The following is a 21,498-nucleotide window of genomic DNA, read 5'->3' as shown; positions in this document are numbered from 1 at the left end:
CTGCAAATAATTTTAAATTCTAATTTTATACTATTTTTGCAAAGTTTTATAAAATATTAATTTTTTCAAAATACACATGCTCTCTTTGTCCACATCTCAACCCAAACTACCTCCTTTCAGATCCCGTCAGATCTGTAGCTCCCTTAAAAAAATGGCCTTTGAGATAGCATTGAAAACAAGCTTTTGCTGTGAGTTTGGAGTCATTTTTCTATATTATTCACTCAGCCTCAGGAGACTGGACTTGTTAAGGCTGCTTAGTGCAAGGATTTATTTATGAGTCAGGGATGTGAATGAGAGAGCAGGGCTGCAATAGCACATTCAACTGGTAGGAACAGTGAAACAGAGGATGGCTGCACCAGGGTCTCCCTCCTTCTGCCAACCTCATTTGTTCCCAAGCTCAAGAAAAAGCATATGGGGGAGAGAGATGAGCCTCTTTGAACCCACATAGGCCCACCAACTTGCCATTCTTTTGGAAAGCTTCACTATATCCTCAAAGCAGAGTTGGAAAGAGCAGGTATGATAACACCATTGTGCAGTTGAAAAAATGAAGCATAGCAAGGGAGGTGGGATTTGCTCAAGGTCCACTGCCAGCTTGAGGCAGCACCCAGGTCTCTGGGTCACAGGGCTTTGGACTTCAGACCTTGTTCAGAGGGTCTAAAAGATCTTTGGAAATATAAACCTGTCTGTTCACCACTCAACATGTCATCACTGTCTTACTGCAACCCCCAGTGATTCCATTTCATTTTCCTATAGTTGCTCAAAACATCTGTCTACCATCAACTGGACATCAAGCAAGCTATTTAACTTTTTTTCAAGTGAATTATCTAAAAAAAAAAATTCAGAGAATCTGAGGTTCTGTATAAAGCAGTAAGAAAACTATATGCTCAGGGCCGGTGAGGTGGCGCTAGAGGTAAGGTGTCTGCCTTGCAAGCGCTAGCCAAGGAAGGTCCGCGGTTCAATCCTCCAGAGTCCCATATGGTCCCCTCAAGCCAGGGGCAATTTCTGAGCGCTTAGCCAGGAGTAACCCCTGAGCATCAAACGGATGTGGACCGAAAAATCAAAAAAAAAGAAAACTATATGCTCCAATTTTTCATCTGATCTAATCCCAGTTTGCAAAACACACACCAAAAGACCAAAATGGAAACCCTTAATCATGAAACTCTTAATGCATCTTAATGCATCTGAAATCCTTAATCATGATTTGACACTGTTGTTAAGCAGTGAAGGTTGGTCAAGAGTTGATAATCCCAGAAATGGCCATTTGGGATCCTGGCACCAGAAAACATAGAAATGGAAGCATCAGAGAGCTCAGAAACAAAGTTAGGGGGCAACTGGGTTATTGGGATTCAGGGTTATCATGATTCCAGGGAGTTTCTGTATATTGCAATGAGAACAGCTATTTTCCTGAAACCACGCACTGCACCTTAAGAAGGAGGGCTACCAAGACACAGAACTCATCTACCTTTGGAAAATACCATACAGTGCTGTTAAGAACACCTGGCACTTTTCCACCCACTGCCACAAACCTTAGGGAGTACTTGTCAACCCTTAAAGGGACAACACAGACCTTTGACGATCTAAATGGGGAACTAATTATTTAAACTGTTCCTGAGTTAGAATTAGACTATTTACTTGCTTTCTCCAGCCCTGCTTGATACCAACTTGTGTTTTACCTCTTCAAAACCAACTCACCACTGAGTTTCAAGTTGGCTGAAAAGGTGTCTCACACACTTATACAAGGGCACTGTGCAATGAATTGTGATGGGATTAAATTAAAATAGCTCTCATTAAGTTCTTGAATTGCCTCTCATGTCTAGGTCAGAAATGATGGTGTGTCATGAAAAATTTAGGTCACAAATAAAGCTAAGCTCAGTTGGTGATTTTTGATAGGAGACAAAAGCAGGCTTTCCCATTGATTGTAGCTAAGGTTACATCATTGGCCTCATTACTTATTTTCTCTGGAGGCCACTACCACTGACCTCCAAAGTATACACTAGCAGGTTGGCATTGTATCCCATGTTGATATGCCAGCCACAGATCCCACACCAGCAATATGAATACTTTCTTTCAAACCATCCTCTCCTTTAACATTATAAAAAGAAAAAAATATCTACAGTAGTGTATCATCACTAATAGAAGTTTTGTCCCAGTTCTATTTCAGAAGGCGTCAAATGATATTCTTTAAATAAACTATAAATACCCCCACAAATCCCTTCATGTCTGGCGATACCAACAGCGTCTTCTTTTTTTTCCTTTTTTTTTTTTTTTTTGGCAAATTAAAAAGGCGTATGGCTTCTTTGTGCCGATTTGATTGTTTATATGTCTGAGGTTTAGCTGGGTATCCTACGGTAAAAGTACATGTAGCCCAGGTCTTTGGGGGGTCTTTCTGAGGCACACACTTTGTGGTCATTGTAGATCACCCATCTGAAAACAAAGATAGAATATATGATAGGTTAGAGTCAGTTGCAGGAATTTTTACAAATGAAGTTATTGTACCATATCAGTTACAGAACTTAAAGATATCAGTATGCTTTTAATTTGTATTTCAGTACTAGGAATCAAATGAATTATTGTTGAGTTAAATCCTTGGCAACCCCTGATCGTGATGTTGTAAGATACTTAAACTCAAGTCTATTGTATAGAAAGGAACAGTAAACTGGAATGATCACCTTCTTTATTCTAATCTAAATAAACATAAACAAAATACATAACTAGAAGTACCACCAAACACTGGGCCCTTTGATTTCATAATTTCATTTGTAGAAATTCACTTTAAAAACTCAAAACTAGTGTCATGTATGTAAACATTTCCATAAGATTATTATGTTACTGATCGTACTGGCATTCTGCTCCCACCCTAGGGTGTTACCTGATTCTTATGTATAAAAGCAAGGGTCTGTGGAAGACTGGGGCTTTTTTCTGGGGCTGATTCTGGGGCTTTTTGCTTCAGCCATATCCACTGAATAAAGCTGATATCTTCTGAAGCCTGACTGCCTGTTAGTTTTCTACCTGCCGCATTCACCTCAGAACTGCCAGCAAAACAGGGTGGCAGACCCATGGTCTGAGAAAGACTACTGGAGGAGAAAGACCTCACCCTCCATCCCTCCAGCAGCCAGCCCCATCAAGAGCTGTTATGCAAGAACTAGAACCAGATAGAGCAGCAAGTAATGTACCTTGTCTTGTATACTGCTAACCTTAATTTGATCTCTGGCACATGTAATCCCCTGAGCACTGTATAGAATCAGGAATAACCCCGGAGTACTGTCAAGTATGGTTCCACACCAAAGACAAAATGCTAGAATTTACATTAAGAATTCAGTCTTAGATAAAGTCATATTATATAATATACCTATTAAAATGTCTTCCAAGAATATTTTATAAGGCAAGAAGATAATCACAATATATGTGGAGGGGAAAAATAGGTCACAAAATTAGATATTCACTGTTTTATTAACCAAATCACTAACCCAAAAGATACATTTAAAGGAAGCACAGAGTTCTGGGTAGGAAAAGATCATTTCTGTGGGAAGAAATGCGGTTAAATGTCAATGTCATAACAGGAAAGGCTGTTAGGTGTTTTGTGTTCATGTGGCTGGTGTTTTATCCCAGTTATGAGTACACAGGTTGTTCATGGGAAGGTTAGGAAAGGGAAATAGCAGATCTCATGACAGTTCGACCCAGACAGAGATTTTAAGAAGAACAAGTAGCCTTCCATCTCATTTCTGGTCCATCACACACCTAACAATTCTAAGTAAAGAAGCCTACTGCAAAGTTAAGTAAAGAAAGTTTAAGTAAAGGTAAAATATTGGCTTGCTGGGAAAAATACAGTGAACTCTGAATGCCAGATATATAAGAAACAATATCTTAGTATTAGCATATCTTAATAATACTTGATACATTTATATTATAAAGGTAATTGCTTTTATACCTGAAATCAAAATATAATAAGGCATTCAGATTTTGTTTTGTAAACTAACTCTAGAATTCTTGTGGAAATATCATAAATGTCACCTATTGCCACAGGGCAATTCCTTTGGTGTAATGGCTAAGGAATACTTTGAGGACCATCTATGACACAGCTACTTGCTAGTTAACCTTATACTATTCTGCCATCACCAACATTACTATTGTAATATATAAGAGTATATTTCTACAAGATTATTTTTGAGAATCAAATGAAGCAACATATGAAACACCTAGAAAGGTAATTGGAAATATAGTCGGTGCTAAAAAAACAAACAAACAACAACAAAAGAAAACAGAACTCTCTGCTTACAGTTCAGAATAGACTCACCTTCCCTCCTTTTTGACATGGCAAACATAATGGCCACTCATTGTTGATGTTCCCATATGACTGATGAATGCAAATAATTCATACACTATAAACAAAGAAACATCTTAGTTACAAGAGAGCATTTTTAAAAGCAATAGCATTTATGACCAAAATATAAAAACAATATTGTGTATCTGTCACACCCCACTCTGACACCTCCCTACTGTCACATACTGCAAGCCTGGGGAGCAATTGTATCTACACCTAGGCCAGGGATCAGCTGTATCTCATGTCTGTTTTTCTCTATCCCATATCTGGGCACACACTACTGTGTCCACAGAGAAACACAACTACATACATCTCTTACATTGGGAGCACTTGGGATGTGGCACTCTTATTTTTCAGATAGTAAATAGTCTTAAATTTCAGTTAACTCAATAGAGTAACTAGATGAAAATTCCCTATGCATACTTAAATCACACTACATGGTAAGAAAAATAACCTGAGTATTATTAACAAAATTTATCTAATATTTATTAGATGTATTATTAGTAGCCTTCTGATATAAGCCAACAGATCAGTTCTTAAGTAAATGGGAATCTAAACTTCCACCACTAACACTGACAATACTTGAAGAACAATGGGAAAACTAAGAAACTCAGCTAAGGTCACAGATAGGAATCAAAACCCAGGAAAGTACATAAGCACATCAAAGTGTTTGAACTAGTCGATGAAGACCTAAATCAACACTCATTGCACTGGCAACAGAAATTAAGTAAGCACTTGCCAGCTAAATTAAACAATCACTAGCTGAGAAATTTAACAAACTCAAAAATAGAACTTTTTCAGAAGATGAGAGATCCTATACAAATGAAATTAAAGTAGTTAATGAACACTAGTAGTAAGCCATAATAGCAGAATCTCAAAGGGAGAGAATCATAGAGGTGAACAAATGGAAGACAAATTACAAGCCAACCTTAATAAGGAAGTTTAGAAAGAAAAAAGAAACAAAAGAATGGAAGAAAATATAAGGTACTTAATGAACAAAGACAAGAAAATTAATCTCTGAATTATAGGAATATCAGAAACTGAGGAAAAAAGGAAAGGGGAAAAATAATTGTGGAAGACACAGTAGCTGAGAACTTCCCCTTCTCTGGAGGGAGGCAGCTGAGAAAATACAAGAAGCCAAAAAATTACCATACAAAATGGACTCAAGCAAAACAACATCAAGTAAAACAAGGGCTGGAAACATTTGTGATAACCAAACTGGACCCAAGTTAACTACTGAAAGGTCACTTATATAAAACAAAAAGCCAATTGTAGAAGCAACAATGCTACACAGTAAAATGGCAATACAGCCTTTTATATCCCCAAATGTCAGCAGATGAAACTCTCCCATCTAAGAGCAAAGAATGGCAGAATGGATCAGGAAACAAAATCCATCCATTTGCTTCTTATAGGAAGTACATCTAAAACCACAGGATAGACACAGGCCGAGATTAAAAGGGTGGAAAACAATTATACAAGGCAATGGAAAGCAATCCTCCCCCAAGAAAAAGCTGAGGCAGCAAAGCTTATTTCCAACCAAATTGCATTCAATCTAAAAGTATTTAGAGACAGAGATGGAGACTTCTTACAGATCAAAGGAACAATACTCCAAGAAATACTCATTTTAATCAATATACACAGACCAAATATTGAGACCTCAGTTTGTAAGGCTTTTGCTCACAAACCTAGAGAAACACATGGATGGAAACATAATAATAGTAGGAGATGCCAACATGTCTCTGTCACCACTGGATAGATCCACTAAACAGAATATAATTAAAGACAAAAGAGCCCTACATAAGGAAGTAGAAGAGCTGGCACTAATGGATTTATACAGGGCCTTCCATCCTCTAAAAAAAAAAAAATCAATATACATTCTTTTCTAGTGCACAAAGAACATTCTCCAGAATAGATCACATTTTAGGTTATAAGTCTAATTTACATAAATTTACAAACTCAAGAATCATACCAAGCTCCCTATCAGACCTCAATGCCAAAAAGATAGAAATTAACCACTGGGGGAAAAAAAAGATGTGGAAAAGCTGGAGACTGAATAAAATGCTGCTAAATAACAGTTGAATCAAAGAGGATATCAAGGAAGAAATAAAAAGATTCCTCAAGACCTATAACAATAAAGAAACAAGTTACTAAAATCTATGCAATGAAATAAACGTAAAATTCAGAGTATACAGGGAAGTTAAGTATAATACAGAGGGGCCGGGAAGGTGGCGCTAGAGGTAAGATGTCTGCCTTGCAAGCGCTAGCATAGGATGGACCTCGGTTCAATACCCCGGTGTCCCATATGGTCCCCCCAAGCCAGAGGCAATTTCTGAACGCATAGCTAGGAGTAATCCCTGAGCGTCAAATGGGTGTGGCCCAAAAACCAAAAAAAAAAAAAAAAAAAAAAAAGAATGACACAGACCTACAAATGGAAAGAAGAAAAAGATAAAAGCAACAGACTAAATCTACACTTTAAGTGTCTGGAGATCCAACAACAAATGACTTCAAAGGCTAGTAGAAGAAAAGAAATAATGAAAATCAGAGCAGAAATCAACAATATAGAGACCAAGAAAGCAATATCAAAAACTCAATAAAACTAGAGGCTGGTTCTTGAAAGAATAAACCAGACAGTCAAACCACTGGTTAGCCCCATGAGGAAAAAAATGGAAAAGCTCAAATAAATCAGATTAGAAACTGCAAAGTAATCCCCAGAAATCCAAGACATCAAAAGACTTTACTATGAACAACTCTATTCTGTTAACCTAGAGATACTAGAAGACATGAACAGATTCCTGGAAACATGAAACTAAATGAGGAAGAAGTACAAAGTTTGAAGAGGGCAATCACAAACAAGGAAATTAAAATAGTAATTAAGAATGTTTCCAAGAATAAAAATTCTAGTCCAGATGGTTTTATGGATGAGTTTTAGCAAACCTTAGGAGATTAATTTGCTATTGATCCTTAAGATCTTCCAAAATATTGAAGAAACGAAAATTTCCTAAAACCTTCTGTGAAGGTAACATATTGATATCCAAAGCTGAGAGAGATAGTACATAAAATAAAGTTTCAAACCTATTTTCTAGATGAACATTGATGCAAAAATCCTCATCAAAATCTTAACAAACTGAATTCAAAAGTACATTAAAAAAATCATACACTGACATAGACCCAAAAAATTGAGGCAGAGAAGCAACAAGGTAATTATTGCTATGTTGGAAAGACCTATACCAAGGGTGGTGAACACACGGCTCTCAAGCCGCATGCGGCTCCTGGCCAAAATGAATTCGGCTCTTTGCCTCTTATCATGATTTTGTATGCTGTGGCTCTTTGCCAAGTTTGGATTTGGTTCTGCTGCTTCTGAGGAGGGACCTCTGAGGAGAGATCTCCAAGCGCGGAGTCCTGCCCCCAGTCTGCGTCCTCCCCCGGCTCCCATCCCTCGGAAACAACTGCACGGGCCAGCGAGCGGGGGACCCATGTGTCACATGTTGGGTCACATCTGGCCGTTAGTTCTGAGTGTGGAGGACGTACCCTCACCATCACTGCAGGATTTTTACTCTCACTCAAAATGGTAAAAATGCAATATGTGTTTAATAGATTATTGTTAAAATTTTATGCTTTTGTCTGAGTGTTTGTCTGTTTTGGCATATCACTGCGTGGTGTGGCTCTCTGACTCTCACAGTTTAAAATTTTGGCTCTTTGTGTCGAACTTGTTCACCACCCCTGACCTATACAAAGAAAACTACAAAACACTACTTCAAAAAATAAAAGAAGGAAATGAAAAGATATTCCTTGCTCATGACTGGGAAGATTAATATTATTAAAATGGCAATACTCCCCAACTCATTGTACAGTTAGGAAAATTCCTATAATGACACTCTTGACAATTTTCAAAGAAATAAATCAAACATTTCTGAAATATATATGGAAAACTAAACCTCCATAAATAGCTAAAGCAATCCTTAGAGAAAAGAAGATGGGAGGTTATTACTTTCCCCAACTTCAAACTGTACTATACAGCAGTAGTAATTAAAATAGCATGGTACTGGAATAAAGACAGACCCTCAGATAATTGAATAGACTTGAATAGCCTTAGGTATATGATCAATAAATCTTTGATAAAGGAGAAAGAACTATGTAGTGGAGCAAGAAAGCCCCTTCAACAAGTGAAAAATTTACCTTCAATGGAAGAAGAGGAGGAGGAGTGGGGAGAGGGGAGGAGGAGGAGAGGGATGACAGCAGAGAGAGAGGAGGAAAGGGAGGGGAAGGAGAGGGAGGAAGAAGGGGGAGGGGAGGAGGGAAGGATAGAAAGGGAGGGAGGAAGGTAGAGGGAACTGGGAGGAAGGGAAAAGGAGGAGGGAAAGGGGAGGAGCAGGAGGAGGAGGTAGGAGGAGGGAAGGGGAGGAGGAGCACAGGAGAGGGAGAAGAGGGGGAAGGGGAAGTAACAACTACAATTACAACAACTCAGACCTCTTTTTAACAATATGCACAAAATCAAATCAAAATGGATTAAAGATCTTAACACCAGACCTGAAACCATAAGGTAGATAGAGGAAAACATAGGCAGAACTCTCCATGGCACTGATGCTACAGGCATCTTCATGGGTGAAACACCACTGGCCAAGAAAGTAGAAGCAATGATAACCCAATGAGACTATATTAAATACAGAAGCTTTTGCATCTCAAAAGAAATGGTGATAAGGGCATGAAAACTGACCGTGGATTGGGAGAAATTATTCACCTAATATCTATCTATCTGGTAAGGGGTTAACATCTAAGATATATAAGGTACTGGTAGTGAAGAGAAACAAAACATAGGGAGAAGAGAGTAACAAAAAATTTCCTCAAAGAAGAAATATAGATGGCCAAAAGGCGCATGAAAAAATGCTCCATGTTACTAATCATCAGGAAAGTGCAAATCAAAACAGTATGAGCTATCATCTTGCACCACAAATACTGGCACACATTTATAAGAACAAGAACAACTGATGCTGGTGTGGAGGCAGAGAGAAATGAACTCTCATTTATTTCTGGTGATAATGTAAACTGGTCCAGCTTTTTTAGAAAAACACTTTGGACATTCTTCAAAAAACTAGAATTTGAGCTCCCATATGACCCAGCAATTGTTTATTGGAATATACCTTAGAGGACTAAAAAACACAATGCAGAAAAAGCAAGTGTGCTCCTATGTACATTGCAGCACTATTCACAATAGACAGAAACAGCAAACAATCAGATGTCTAAGAAAAGATGGGTGAATAAACAAACTGTGGTATATCTATACAATGGGATACTACATAGCTATAAGGAAAAATGAAGTCATAAAATTTGCTTATACGTGAATAGACATGGAGAGTATTATGCTGAGTGAAATGGGTCAGAGGGAGATAGGCATAGAATGGTCACATTCATTTGTGGGATATTAAAAAAATAGTATGGGGGCAGAGCAATGGCGCAAGTGATAGGGCATTTGCCTTGCACGTGCTGACCTAGGAGAGACTGTGGTTTGATTCCCCAGCATCTCATACAGTCCTCCAAGCTAAGAGCAATTTCTGAATGCATAGCCAGGAGTAACCCCTGAGCATCATCTGGTATGGCCCAAAAATCAACCTCCCCTCCAAAAATAGTATGGTAATAATATACGAAAACAATAAAAAAATGTCAGGAAGCTTGTCAGAAAGAGAAAGAAGAGTCAGGGCAGAGAAGGGACCATTATAACCATGATAGCTGGAAATCATCACTTTGAACAAAAACTCGGTGCTGAAAGGGTTGATATCAAGGATAAAATATTGACAAAATTAACAAAAACAAAAAAAATCTAAAATCCCATAAAAATGAGGAGAGGGAATGAACAAACACTTCTCTAAAGACTAATGCATGGCCAATGACACATGAAAAAAATGTCATCACCACCTATTATTAGGGAAATCCAAATCAAGACAATAGCCAAATATCATTGTACACTAAAGACTAATGCATGGCCAATGACACATGAAAAAAATGTCATCACCACCTATTATTAGGAAAATCCAAATCAAGACAATAGCCAAATATCAAAAATTCTAGGAACAATGTCTGTTGGCTGGGATGTGGTAAAAAAATAACTCTCAAACCACTGCTGTGGGAATGTTGTCTGATCTAATTTCCATGGAAAACAATTCTACTTTTTTGGTAACTATTCCCAGGACAGAAAAACATTCATTCAAAAGAGCCTGTGTATGTTATTATTCATTGCAATATTCAGTATAAGAACTAAGATTTGAAATTAACCTAGTGTCCACTGACAGATAAGTGTATAATGAAGGTGAAGTATATATACACAAATGAATATATACACAGCTATAAGGAATGATGAAATCAGGCAATTTACTGCAACATGGATAGAACTGGAACACACCATGTTAAATGAAGTCAGATGAAGGTTAAAAGTAGGATAATATCATGTATATGTGATATTTAACATAACTGGAAGAGAGAATGCAATGTTTAAAGGGGGTATGCCTAGATCACCCTTAGATCCAGAATAGAAAGGAAAAGGAAAAAAATAGATTGGTGGGAAGGGGGAGAGGAGACAGATGAGAAGCAATGGGGGCCAGGAACCAAAGTCAGTTGCATTAGTGGCTAAGGAACTGATAGAAAAAAATATTCAGGCCTCCATGATATGGCTGGAGACATTAGCTAGCACTCCCTCTGTTCTCTTTAATGGGAAAACCACGGACTACAAGAGACTGGACTCTATCTGCCTCTTTCCAACAGACTATTCAACTTTTGCTCACAAACACACTCACCAAAAGCCAGAAAAAATTTGAGTCCTTTTTATTTAAAAAATGTTTATATAAAATTATAGCCAAAGGGGGAAAAAAAGGAACCTGAATTTTAATAACAAGGCTGGAACAATCCACAGCGGCGGCAGTGGGAGAAATAATGAGATTTAATTTAGTTGATTTTCTGTGGTTGCTGGTTGTTCACCTGTCTCATGGTGATGGAAGCTGTAGATTTTTTCTAAGGAACTGAGAAGCTGCTGGTGGTTTGGTTCTTCAGGCAGCAAGCCAATGCCAGCCAAGGGTCTGGGGGATCTTTGCATCATTCCAAGATCAGAGTGGGACATACTTTTGAAGGATGTGCAGTGTTCAATCGTAAGTGTGACAAAAACTGACAAGCAGGAAGCTTATATTCTCAGTGAGAGTAGTATGCTTGTCTCCAAGAGACATTTCATTTTGAAGACATGTGGTACCACTCTCTTGCCCCCGTTGAAACTTGATAGGGATTACAGTGATTTGACTCGAATCAAAGTTTCTTTTATTCTCATAAGAATTTCATGAAATCTCTTCACCAAGGATACCCACACCGGAATTTCCAGGAAAAAATAGAGTTTCTTAATGCAATTTTCCCAAATGGAACAGCATATTGTATGGGATGATTGAATTCTAACTGTTGGTACTTACATACTTTGGATTTCCTAGAGAGTCAGGTAATCAGTCGGCCAGATCAAACCCTGGAAATGCTGAGTGGCTTGACCCAGCAGTTATGGACCAGTTCTACATGAAAGATGGTGCTACTGCAAAGGATGTCACTCATGAGAGTAGAATTTGTGACCTGATATCAGGTTCTGTCATTGATGCCACACTATTCAATCCTTGTGGGTATTCAATGAATGGAATGAAATCAGATGGACTTTATTGGACTATTTACACCACTCTAGAACTAGAATTCCCTTATGTTAGCTTTGAAACAAACTTGTCAGACCTCTTATGATGACCTGATTAGGAAAAGTGATGGAAGTCTTCAAGCCTGGAAAATTTGTGACCACCCTGTTTGTAAATCAGAGTTCTAAATGTCGCACAGTGCTTTCATCACCACAGAAGATTGAGGGTTTTAAACATCTTGATTGCCAGAGTGCTATGTTTAATGATTACAATTTTGTTTTTACCAGTTCCACTAAAAAGCAGCAACAGCAGAGATAAGAGAAATGAAGGAAAAAATGCAAAAAGAGAACGCACAAAAGGTCGTGTTGCTTTTTAGATATTGATACCTGGGCCATCCTTTCAATAACTATCACCTTGTAGTTGCAGAAAGCCCTAGATGTAAAGATAGTGGAATCATTTTGAATTGTATGTATTATTATATCAAGGAGTTAGATATCTTGCATGAATGCGCTCTCCTATGGTTAGGTATCTTATGCCACTCTAGCTGTGAAATTCAAGTGCATGTAGAAAAAAACTTTTACTACATAAAACATGATGACTCTTGTGAAAACAATTCAATTTGATTTATGCACCGTGTAATATTTCTCCAGAAATCATAATCCAAAATCCCCCCACAGACAAGGCTTTAATCCTCACTAGGTATTGGCCTCAGCCTAAATGCCTGGGACTGTTTTAGTATGCTGCCAGGATTTTTACATCCAGTTACCTCCACTTTCTGTTCTCTACTAATATTAAAACCAGTTTCTACTTCAAAAATATTGTGTATTACTGTTGTAACATTGCTTCCTATATTTGTATTCCTTTAATTGACTTATTTATCCCTGTCACCTTTCCTTTATCCTCCTCCACTCCAATAAAGCAAAAAGAAAAATATATTTAAAAAAAAAGAATCAACAACATTAAAATCATGAGACTGAGTTTTAACAAGTGAATTAAAAAAGGTGCCTGTAAAAGATGGCAGGTTGGAGGTTAGCAGAGGATGGAGGAGACTGGAAACACTGGAGAAGGGGAGCCAACACTGGTGGTGGAATTGGTGCTGGAACATTGTATGTCTAAAATTTAGCTATAAATAAGTTCATAAATCCTGGTGTTTAAATATTTTTCTAAATAGTGTGATCCAACAAAAGTGCAGACAGAAAAAATTCTACTTACCTCCCTATGCTGAAAATACATTCCCAACCCAAGAGACATCAGATTCAATGTGGAAATTTATAACAAAGTAGGCTGTAAACTTACAGTGCAGCTGCCATGAGACTCTTTCTGGAAAGAAATGTACAAACCCACAGCATAGACTAGTGGTTAGATTATGGATTGAAAAGGACACTCTTATTGCTCTCACCTTCAAGCAGCTTGCAAGGAGAAGAGGACAACTGGTTTCATCTTTCTATATCTATTCAGAGATAAAATATCCACCCACTTCACAAGGTTGTATGAGGTGTAAAATGAGCAATTCAAACTAAAATGCCATACAAATGTCAGGATCATGAGGGAGACAGCACATAGCTGTTATCGTTTATAAAAAGGAGAACGCCTTTGAATATGCTTCCTGTGATTTCTGACTTGTTCATGACTATAAATTACATGGAGCCAAAATTCAGGCTTATGTTTACTGAATAAGGAATATGGAACTTTCATATTTACCAGACCAAAGTTTACTCTCTACAGGCATTTCCTGACACCTAATAAAGTCCTACACATCAATACCATGTTCAGTGAATTTCAGCTCATGCTCTAGCAGTCAACCTTAGACTATAGGATAGAACATTCAGTACCAGTTTGTTCCATATATATATATATGCAAACTATAATAAAGTAAGGAGAAAAAATGTATTAAAACTTTCATAATCACTGAGAATGTTATTTTTGTTTGCTGAATCTAATTTTAAAAATTAGCTCTTGGGGCTAGAGAGAAATAGAACAGGAGTTAAGGCACCTGCCTTGATTCCACCAAATCTAGAGGCCCCTGAACCCTTAGCACAGAGTGAGAAATAGTCCATAGCACCACTGTGTGTGGCCCCAAAACAAAAGCAAAAATCCTGCTTAGTCATTTATGTCAAACTCAAACTTTATTACAGCTTCAAAATAGAAAGTACTGGTCTTAGAAAACCTTTTCCCTGGGGTTACTCTCTCCTATTCTTCTCTCTCTTGCTTTTCACCAATGCTAGGAAACCCGTTTTCCATTTCACTCACTTTTTGCATATAAGATACTACTGATAACACTTCCTTCTTCTTCAAATATTTGCCACCAAACTCTTTCTTGCTTACCCAGATACATCATTGGGTTCCTTTCATTTCCCTGATGTATATATATGTTCTGGAATGACCCTTAGCCTCTTTTTACTTTTTTCTTCATTCCAGCTCCTCAGGCTCCATACTATTTCTCAAATATCCCAGTATTACATACTTCATCCCACAATACCTATTGTCTCCTCCTCTATCAGAAACTTTCCTTAAAGATGTCACATGCCTACCCTTACAGCAGATCAAATCAAACGTTGCCCCCTCAGAATGCTCCTTTTGAACCAGCTTATCAAAGAGCAGTCTTTTCTCCCTCAACCATACTCCATCCATCCTGCTGGTTCTTGTTCTGCTGGCTCTGCTTTACTTTTTTCTTTTTCTTTTCCATTGATTGATTGATTGATTGGTTCGGGGGCCATACCCAGTGGTGCTCAGGGCTTTCTCCTGGCTCTGTGCTCAGAGCTCACTCCTCTCAGGACTTGGAAACCATATGGGGTGCCAGGGATAGAATCTGGCTCAGTTGTGTGAAAGGCAAACACCTTACTATTACCTTACTATCTTACTACACCTTGCTATCTTACTAAACCTTACTATCACTCCATTCCCCTCCCCCCATTTTACTATTATTTCAAGGCAATGCTTGCTGAAACTGATTTATTGATTTACTGATTTATTGCTTTAGTCTCTACCTCCCTTAGTTCCAGAACTGAATAATACTCCACAAAAACATAAAAGTTTGTTGGTTTTATTTATTAAAATGTCCAAGCACAGAGGATGGTACATAGTGTATGGTAGGCACTTAACAGTGAAATCATAAATAAAATGTCTCATTTAATTCCATTTTTACTTGGTTTTATATATTCTTTTTTTTTTTTTTTCAGGAGAAACCCAGCTTTATCACAAAGCCCTAATAGTCATGTGCTTTTTTTTTTAACATGGCCTCTAAGATAAGCATCCTCTTTCCTGCTGCTCAGCATTCATCCTGTGCCTAATCTCTCTCCTTACTGCCTCTGGTTTTATATATTCTTATATTGTACACATTTTTATAAACTTACTACCAAAAGAAGGAGTATATATACATATATATTTTAAAAAAGCAATTACTTAAAATAAAAATGAGTCAGAAGAAATGCCATTAATTTCCTATTACATCAGTTGACAGGCAAAGATGCCCAGGTTTAAAACCAGAAACCAGACAAAAACCTTGTGAAAAGCAATCATTTTGTCTGGTACTTATTTATAAAATAGTTAACAACTACAGTCCTTACATCACCTTTAGTCTTCTTCCTTCCCTCATCACTTGGGAATCTCAAAAATGAAGGGGATTGTCATCATTCAATACTATAATATACTTTGTTCAATAACTCTTTATTTTAGAGATGAGTGAGATTATCTACTATTTGTTCTTCTCCCTCTAATTTATTATATTTAACATAATACCTTCAGTTTCATGCAAATTTCAGAACAGTGCAAAATTTAAACTTTTGTTATAGTGGCATAGTACTCATTTTTATATATGCCCCAGCTTCTTCATCTATTCATCTGTTGTTTTCATATCCCAGTTATTGCACCTGGTACCACAATAAATATACGTGTCTTTTCACTTATTTTTTTTCAAGGGGTTAAATTGGTTTTTAAAGTTCATTGGAATGATTGAGTCTATGTCCAATTTCATATATTAAGTTTGAGAGACATTGTCTGATTTTCAAATTATGGCCTTTCTCTTAGACTGTCCATGAAATAAAGAAGGATACTGATACCTCAAACAAGTCTTTCTCCCCCAGTGTACTTCCTGGTCCACCCACCCCCAAACTTCCACTCCCACTCCCAGAAACTCTCTTACTTGATAAACATATTTTGTCATTTATTTTTGGGCTACACCTGGCTGTGCTCAAGAATCTCTCTTGGTAGTGTTTAGGCGACCATACACATGCCAGGAAGCAAAGCATGATTGGGCCACATTCAAGGCAAGCACCTTAACCCCTGCACTATCTCTCCTGATCTGAGCACTTCCAGATATAAGCTTGGGTCCTATCAAACTCTGCCTAAACACCACACTAAAATACAAATTGACAATATAGGCAATATATTGAGAACAGGGCAAATCCACATATCTCAATATACCTAAACATATCAAGCCTTCAAAAGCATTTTCCCCTCATCAATTAAAAACAATGGACATGCATTAACAGAATCATGAAAATAAATTAATAACATAAAGGTTAGTCCTATAATTAAAATTAACCATGTTTATCAATGGGAGATACTAGCCTATGCATTATTCAAGACCTCCTGCTAGGAACCAAAAGCAAGAGAAAAATCTCTCAATGCATTTGAAAAAACTCAACAGGTAAGAAACCTCAATTTACACTTCTTTCCAAGGAGAAATAGGAGTAGCAATCAGATGAGCTGCTAGACAGTCAAGTTACTGTTTCCAAAAGTGTGCTTTAGAAAAATAGCATCACAGACACATATTCCCCAAAATGCAGAGATACCTTTTTAAGTAACTAGAAACAGCAGGCTAAGAGAGTCAGTCATTGCCTAGTGTTGACATCTTTCTTTGCTTGTTTGCTTTGGGAGGTTGGTTTTGAGTTTTGAGCCACACTTGATGATGCTCCTTATTTACTCCAGGCAGACTTAGTGGACTATATGGGATGATGGTGATGGAATGAAGATCAGCCATGTTGAAGACAAATGCCCCACTCTGGCCACAAAAAATTAACTTTTAACAGAGTAAACATCAAGACTCCAGGAAGAATTGCACAAAACTGTCTAACTTTCTGGGAAATAGTTTCCCTCTAAATGATCTAAATTAAACAGTATCTAGAACTAGTATCCTTCCCCCTGCCCCCACTTCCTGCTTCCAATAAAATATGACCTTTACAACAGAGAAATCTTCAAGGTTCTGGAAGAGTTGATAAAACTGTTTAATATCTAGAAAATAGTTTCTCTCTACATGGCCTGAATTTAGAGTCCAAAGCTAGCAACTTTCCTCTTCACTTCTCACTTCCAACAAAAGGAATCTGTTTGTAATCTCAGAAACTGTTCAGCCTTTCTAATACAAAGAATTCTTCACAGCAAGACGTTGTCATAACCCAACCTAACAAGAAATTACTGTAAGAAACGTATTGCCTAAAAGAAAACAGCCAGCAAAAGCACCTGAAGCCTTTAGAGCAGAGAAGAGGATGATCATATCTCACCAAGGACAGTTTGGTGAGACTTAGCAAATTGTAGTGACCCCTAGTAAACTGTGATGACCCTGAGGTCAATTCTAACCCACAAATTTTATTTTGCTGAGAAGGGAAGAAGGGAGAAATCTGGAACAGAAGTCATTAAATGCAGTCTAAGCATTTACTATTTGGCTCTTTAGTAAAAAGCTTTGCCGGTCTCTGTTCTGTGGAATATACTTATTAACTCATGTTACTATCTACTACCAAAACTTACAGACTTAGAGAAGTTATTTGATAATATTTTTTCAGAAAAAAGTCTTAAAAATTTCTATCTAGTATAAAAACCCTTCTTGAAATTATAGTCCAAATACCCATTAATATTATATCTAATTCAGCAAGTATTCTAGCATCTTCAGTGTTTTTGAACCAGAGGCAATATCCAGCTAATTCCCTCATTAACTATGGAGTTAAAATTTGTGATGTGCTGATTTCAAGTGTTCCAAACAATCAAAGTTTTACTGCTTCAAAAATTATAGTTCAACAATACACTTCAGAGACTCTAGCTTTCTGAGAAACCAAACTGAGATTTCCAACCAAAACTTCCAAACTTCCTAACTTGAACAATTTATTTCATTAACCATTTCTAATTCCCCTTGCACCACAGAGAGAATGCCCTAGGCCTAGATTAACTAACATTTGACTCCTAATACTCAATTTCTACTCCCAGTAGTGTTGATTCTCATTCCTTCTCTAAGGAAATACACCACAGTGAAATGGCAAGGAGGCAAGGATAGAAGACAACCAATTTGGGGCTTTTAGAAAACCTTTTAGTTTACAAAAGGAGGAGGAGGGTTTGGATGGATCATTAACAGCTTAAAGAGCTGACAACCAAACTTTAAAAGAGATTGTAAACAATTTATAATTTGCCTCCCCAAATCCAGTCGGCTCAAAATTACCAATTCTCTGTATTTTCCCTCTTGATTATATCTGTAAAACTCCAAATATCTAGCAGCTCCCCACAAGCTTAAGAGTTTGCCGTTATTCCTATTTTACCTAGTTCTTGCTTTTTGCAGTTCTGTTTCCAAACCTGGGGAATCACAAATGGAAGGCAAGTGCTCTACTAAAGAGTCCCAACTCCAGCTCAGTCATTCATCCTTGAGTATCAATTAGCTTATGCCTTAAATGACTTACTCTAAACTTCCAACAGCACCAGTAAAATTACAAACAGGTGCTAAAGTGAGAAGGGAATTAGAGCCCAGTTGTCCTGGGTGGGTGGTTTTCAATCAGACAACTGGTGCTTAACTTCCCTGTGCGGCTGTTCCTTCTGCTTTCCGATTCAGCTACATTCCTTAGGGAGCACTGCATACAAGGAACCCTGTCATTAGGTAAAAGAAAATGTCTCTCTGCTCCCCTTGCTGGAAAATCTCAGTGGCAATGGAAGATGCCTGAACTTACAGCGATGTGGCTGAAGGAAGCTGAACAGATTTTGAGTAATCACAGCCTAATCACATTTTAATCACATTGGCAATCAGTGAGTTCATTAAAAGAAAAAAATTAACTCACATCAAGTGCAATATAGAAACAGAATTGATTTTGCAAATAACAGAAGCCCAAATAGGTCAAACTCAAAGTCTATTTTCCAATTTTTTTAATTTTTTAAAAAATTGAAAGGTAGTGAACAACATAATAAGAGAACTGATCCATAGATCTGAGTTCGGGACGAGGAGCTGTTGAAACAGAGGCACACTGGGACAGTTGGGGAAGAGGTGGTACACTGGTGATGAGTAGAAATATGTACGTACATACACACACACACACACACACACACACACACACACACATCATTAGCCAAACTGTAAATCATAGTACCTAGATTAATTTAAAAAATAAAACATAAAATTTCAACACTGGTAGTAGGATTAGTGAGAAATACTTACGCCTAGAACTTAACCATTGATAATTTTTTAAACATGGTGATTTAAATAAATTCTCTTTTTTTTTTTTTTTTTTTTTTTTGGTTTTTGGGTCACACCCGGCAGTGCTCAGGGGTTACTCCTGGCTGTCTGCTCAGAAATAGCTCCTGGCAGGCACGGGTGACCATATGGGACACCGGGATTTGAACCAACCACCTTAGGTCCTGGATCAGCTGTTTGCAGGCAAACGCCGCTGTGCTATATCTCCGGGCCCGATTTAATTAAATTCTCAAAAAAATACTCAACAAAAAATTATGTACTAGCCCTCCAAGGCACAATGACAGAACTTTCTGAAATGACATTCACTTCCATTTCAGTTTAGAAAAACTGACAGAAAATCATTAAATCTAAAATAAATGTAAATAAATTTAAAAAACATGCGGAAGGTTGGAGCTGGTCTTGCACATGGATGACCCTGGTTCAATTCCTAACACCTGCAATTAGTAATCCCTGAGCACAGAGTCAGGGATAAGCCCAGAGCACAGCCCCGCCCCCAAAAAACCCCAAAATATTAGCATGTGCACAGACTTGAGACCCAAACCCCAAGTTAAGTAAGCCCTTTACGTAACTACCATATATACTCTAACTACCGTATATACTCGAGTATAAGCCTCTTGTGCTGAAAACCCAGACTTGGCTTATACTTGAGTCATACAGGTTATTTGATTTAGTGTGCACACACTGAATCAAATGCACATAGTCTCCAGTCATCTTCTGCCGTTTGCTGGAGGGGATGGTACTTCAGTTCAGTCCACAAGTCATGGCTGAGCTGAAGAAGTAGGCGGCTGAACTGAACTGAACTGTGTACCACTGAACTATTTAACCCACAATATTCTGCACTTTGTATGAGACTGACAGAAGTGATGATAATATCTGCAATCTCAGTGATGATGACAATGTCTATGCTGATATCCTTACATCAGATACAGCTGAAGATCTGTTTGGACATATAGATGATGAGGAGGAAGAATCCAGTTTTGAAAAATTTATCCTTTGTGATTTAGCTTGATTACCTGTTAAGCTAAGGTTTTCTGCACTTTATTTAAAGTCTTAAAGTTATTGTTGCTAATTTACAGTTTCTCTTTAGCCATAGATATTGAAAAAACATTTCACCTACAGATTCCTCAATTATTGTAATTGTTTTGGGTATATATTTTTATCTTTGAAATTTACTAGTGGCTGCTGCATTTTCCACATTGGCTTATACTCGAGTTTTCCCAGTTTTTAGGGTAAAATTAGGGGGTTCGGCTTATACTTGAGTATATATAGTAACTGGTTCCCATTTCTCTGCCCCTGAGGCAAGCAGGGGTGGGGAGGAAGAAAGGGGTGGTAAGGAAACTGGGGACAGTATTGGCAAAAAATGAGCACAGATCAAAGGAGGTGTACATTCTATGATTGAACTCAACTATGAACAATTTTGCATCCATGCTGCTTAAATAATTATCAAAAAAGACAAAACATGTTTGTTTCCTTTTTTGAGAATATAAATGATAATATTGCAAATATTGTTAATTATAATTAATTTTGCTATTGTAGTCATTTCACATTATGTGTGGGTTAAATTATTTTGCTGTATGTCTTATACAGGTAAAGGAATATATGTCAATTGTTCCTTAAAACCCAGGAGTCATATTGAATTATAAATATTATAGTCCTTGGACTAAATACTAACTTTTCATTTACTTTGTGTTATTTGCTAATTTATTTTACATTGTTAAAACATTTTCTTATGTAAATTGGGAATAAAATTAGATCCTGTGCAACAACAACAATAAAAAAGAATTTGCATTTCTAACAAACTCTCAGAGGATGCTAGACTTATGGGACCAGGACCACACTTGGATTAAAGTTTGAAGAGACACTTTACTCTCAGTTCCTATCAGGTTTCCTCTTTGAGACAGGTGGGCCTCTAAGGGACACTGAGACCAGCAGTTCTTTTGATGAGAACTCTAAAACTCAACTCTGCTGGATTTTAATCTATAAAACCAATGTAAAGAGGTTCTGACAGTCACTTTGGGGTCAACTAAAAAGATTCTGTTTGAAACTAGAACCAACACAAAGGAAGCAGAGCCCAGGACACACCCAGAAACAAC

General features: G+C 37.5%; 1 protein-coding gene and 1 pseudogene across 1 annotated transcript in view; one reads left to right on the top strand and one right to left on the bottom strand.

Moving 5' to 3' along the window:
* Positions 1-1,201: 1,201 nt before the first annotated feature.
* The window catches only part of USP13 (ubiquitin specific peptidase 13), a 164,864-nt gene continuing 144,567 nt past the window's right edge, over positions 1,202-21,498 (bottom strand). Inside the window, exons 20-21 of the mRNA XM_049775829.1 lie at positions 4,295-4,379; positions 1,202-2,424 (exon numbers count right to left, since the gene is read on the bottom strand). Of these exons, the coding sequence (XP_049631786.1) occupies positions 2,331-2,424; positions 4,295-4,379 (179 nt within the window). The 3' untranslated portion in view covers positions 1,202-2,330. The remainder of the gene's footprint in view (positions 2,425-4,294; positions 4,380-21,498) is intronic.
* Positions 11,301-12,282, top strand: LOC126012089 (S-adenosylmethionine decarboxylase proenzyme 1-like; annotated as a pseudogene).

This window comes from Suncus etruscus, chromosome 6, assembly GCF_024139225.1.
Source record: "Suncus etruscus isolate mSunEtr1 chromosome 6, mSunEtr1.pri.cur, whole genome shotgun sequence".
NCBI lineage: Eukaryota > Metazoa > Chordata > Mammalia > Eulipotyphla > Soricidae > Suncus > Suncus etruscus.
The sequence above is the reverse complement of the archived record's forward strand: the minus strand, read 5'-3'. Positions and strand labels throughout refer to the sequence as shown.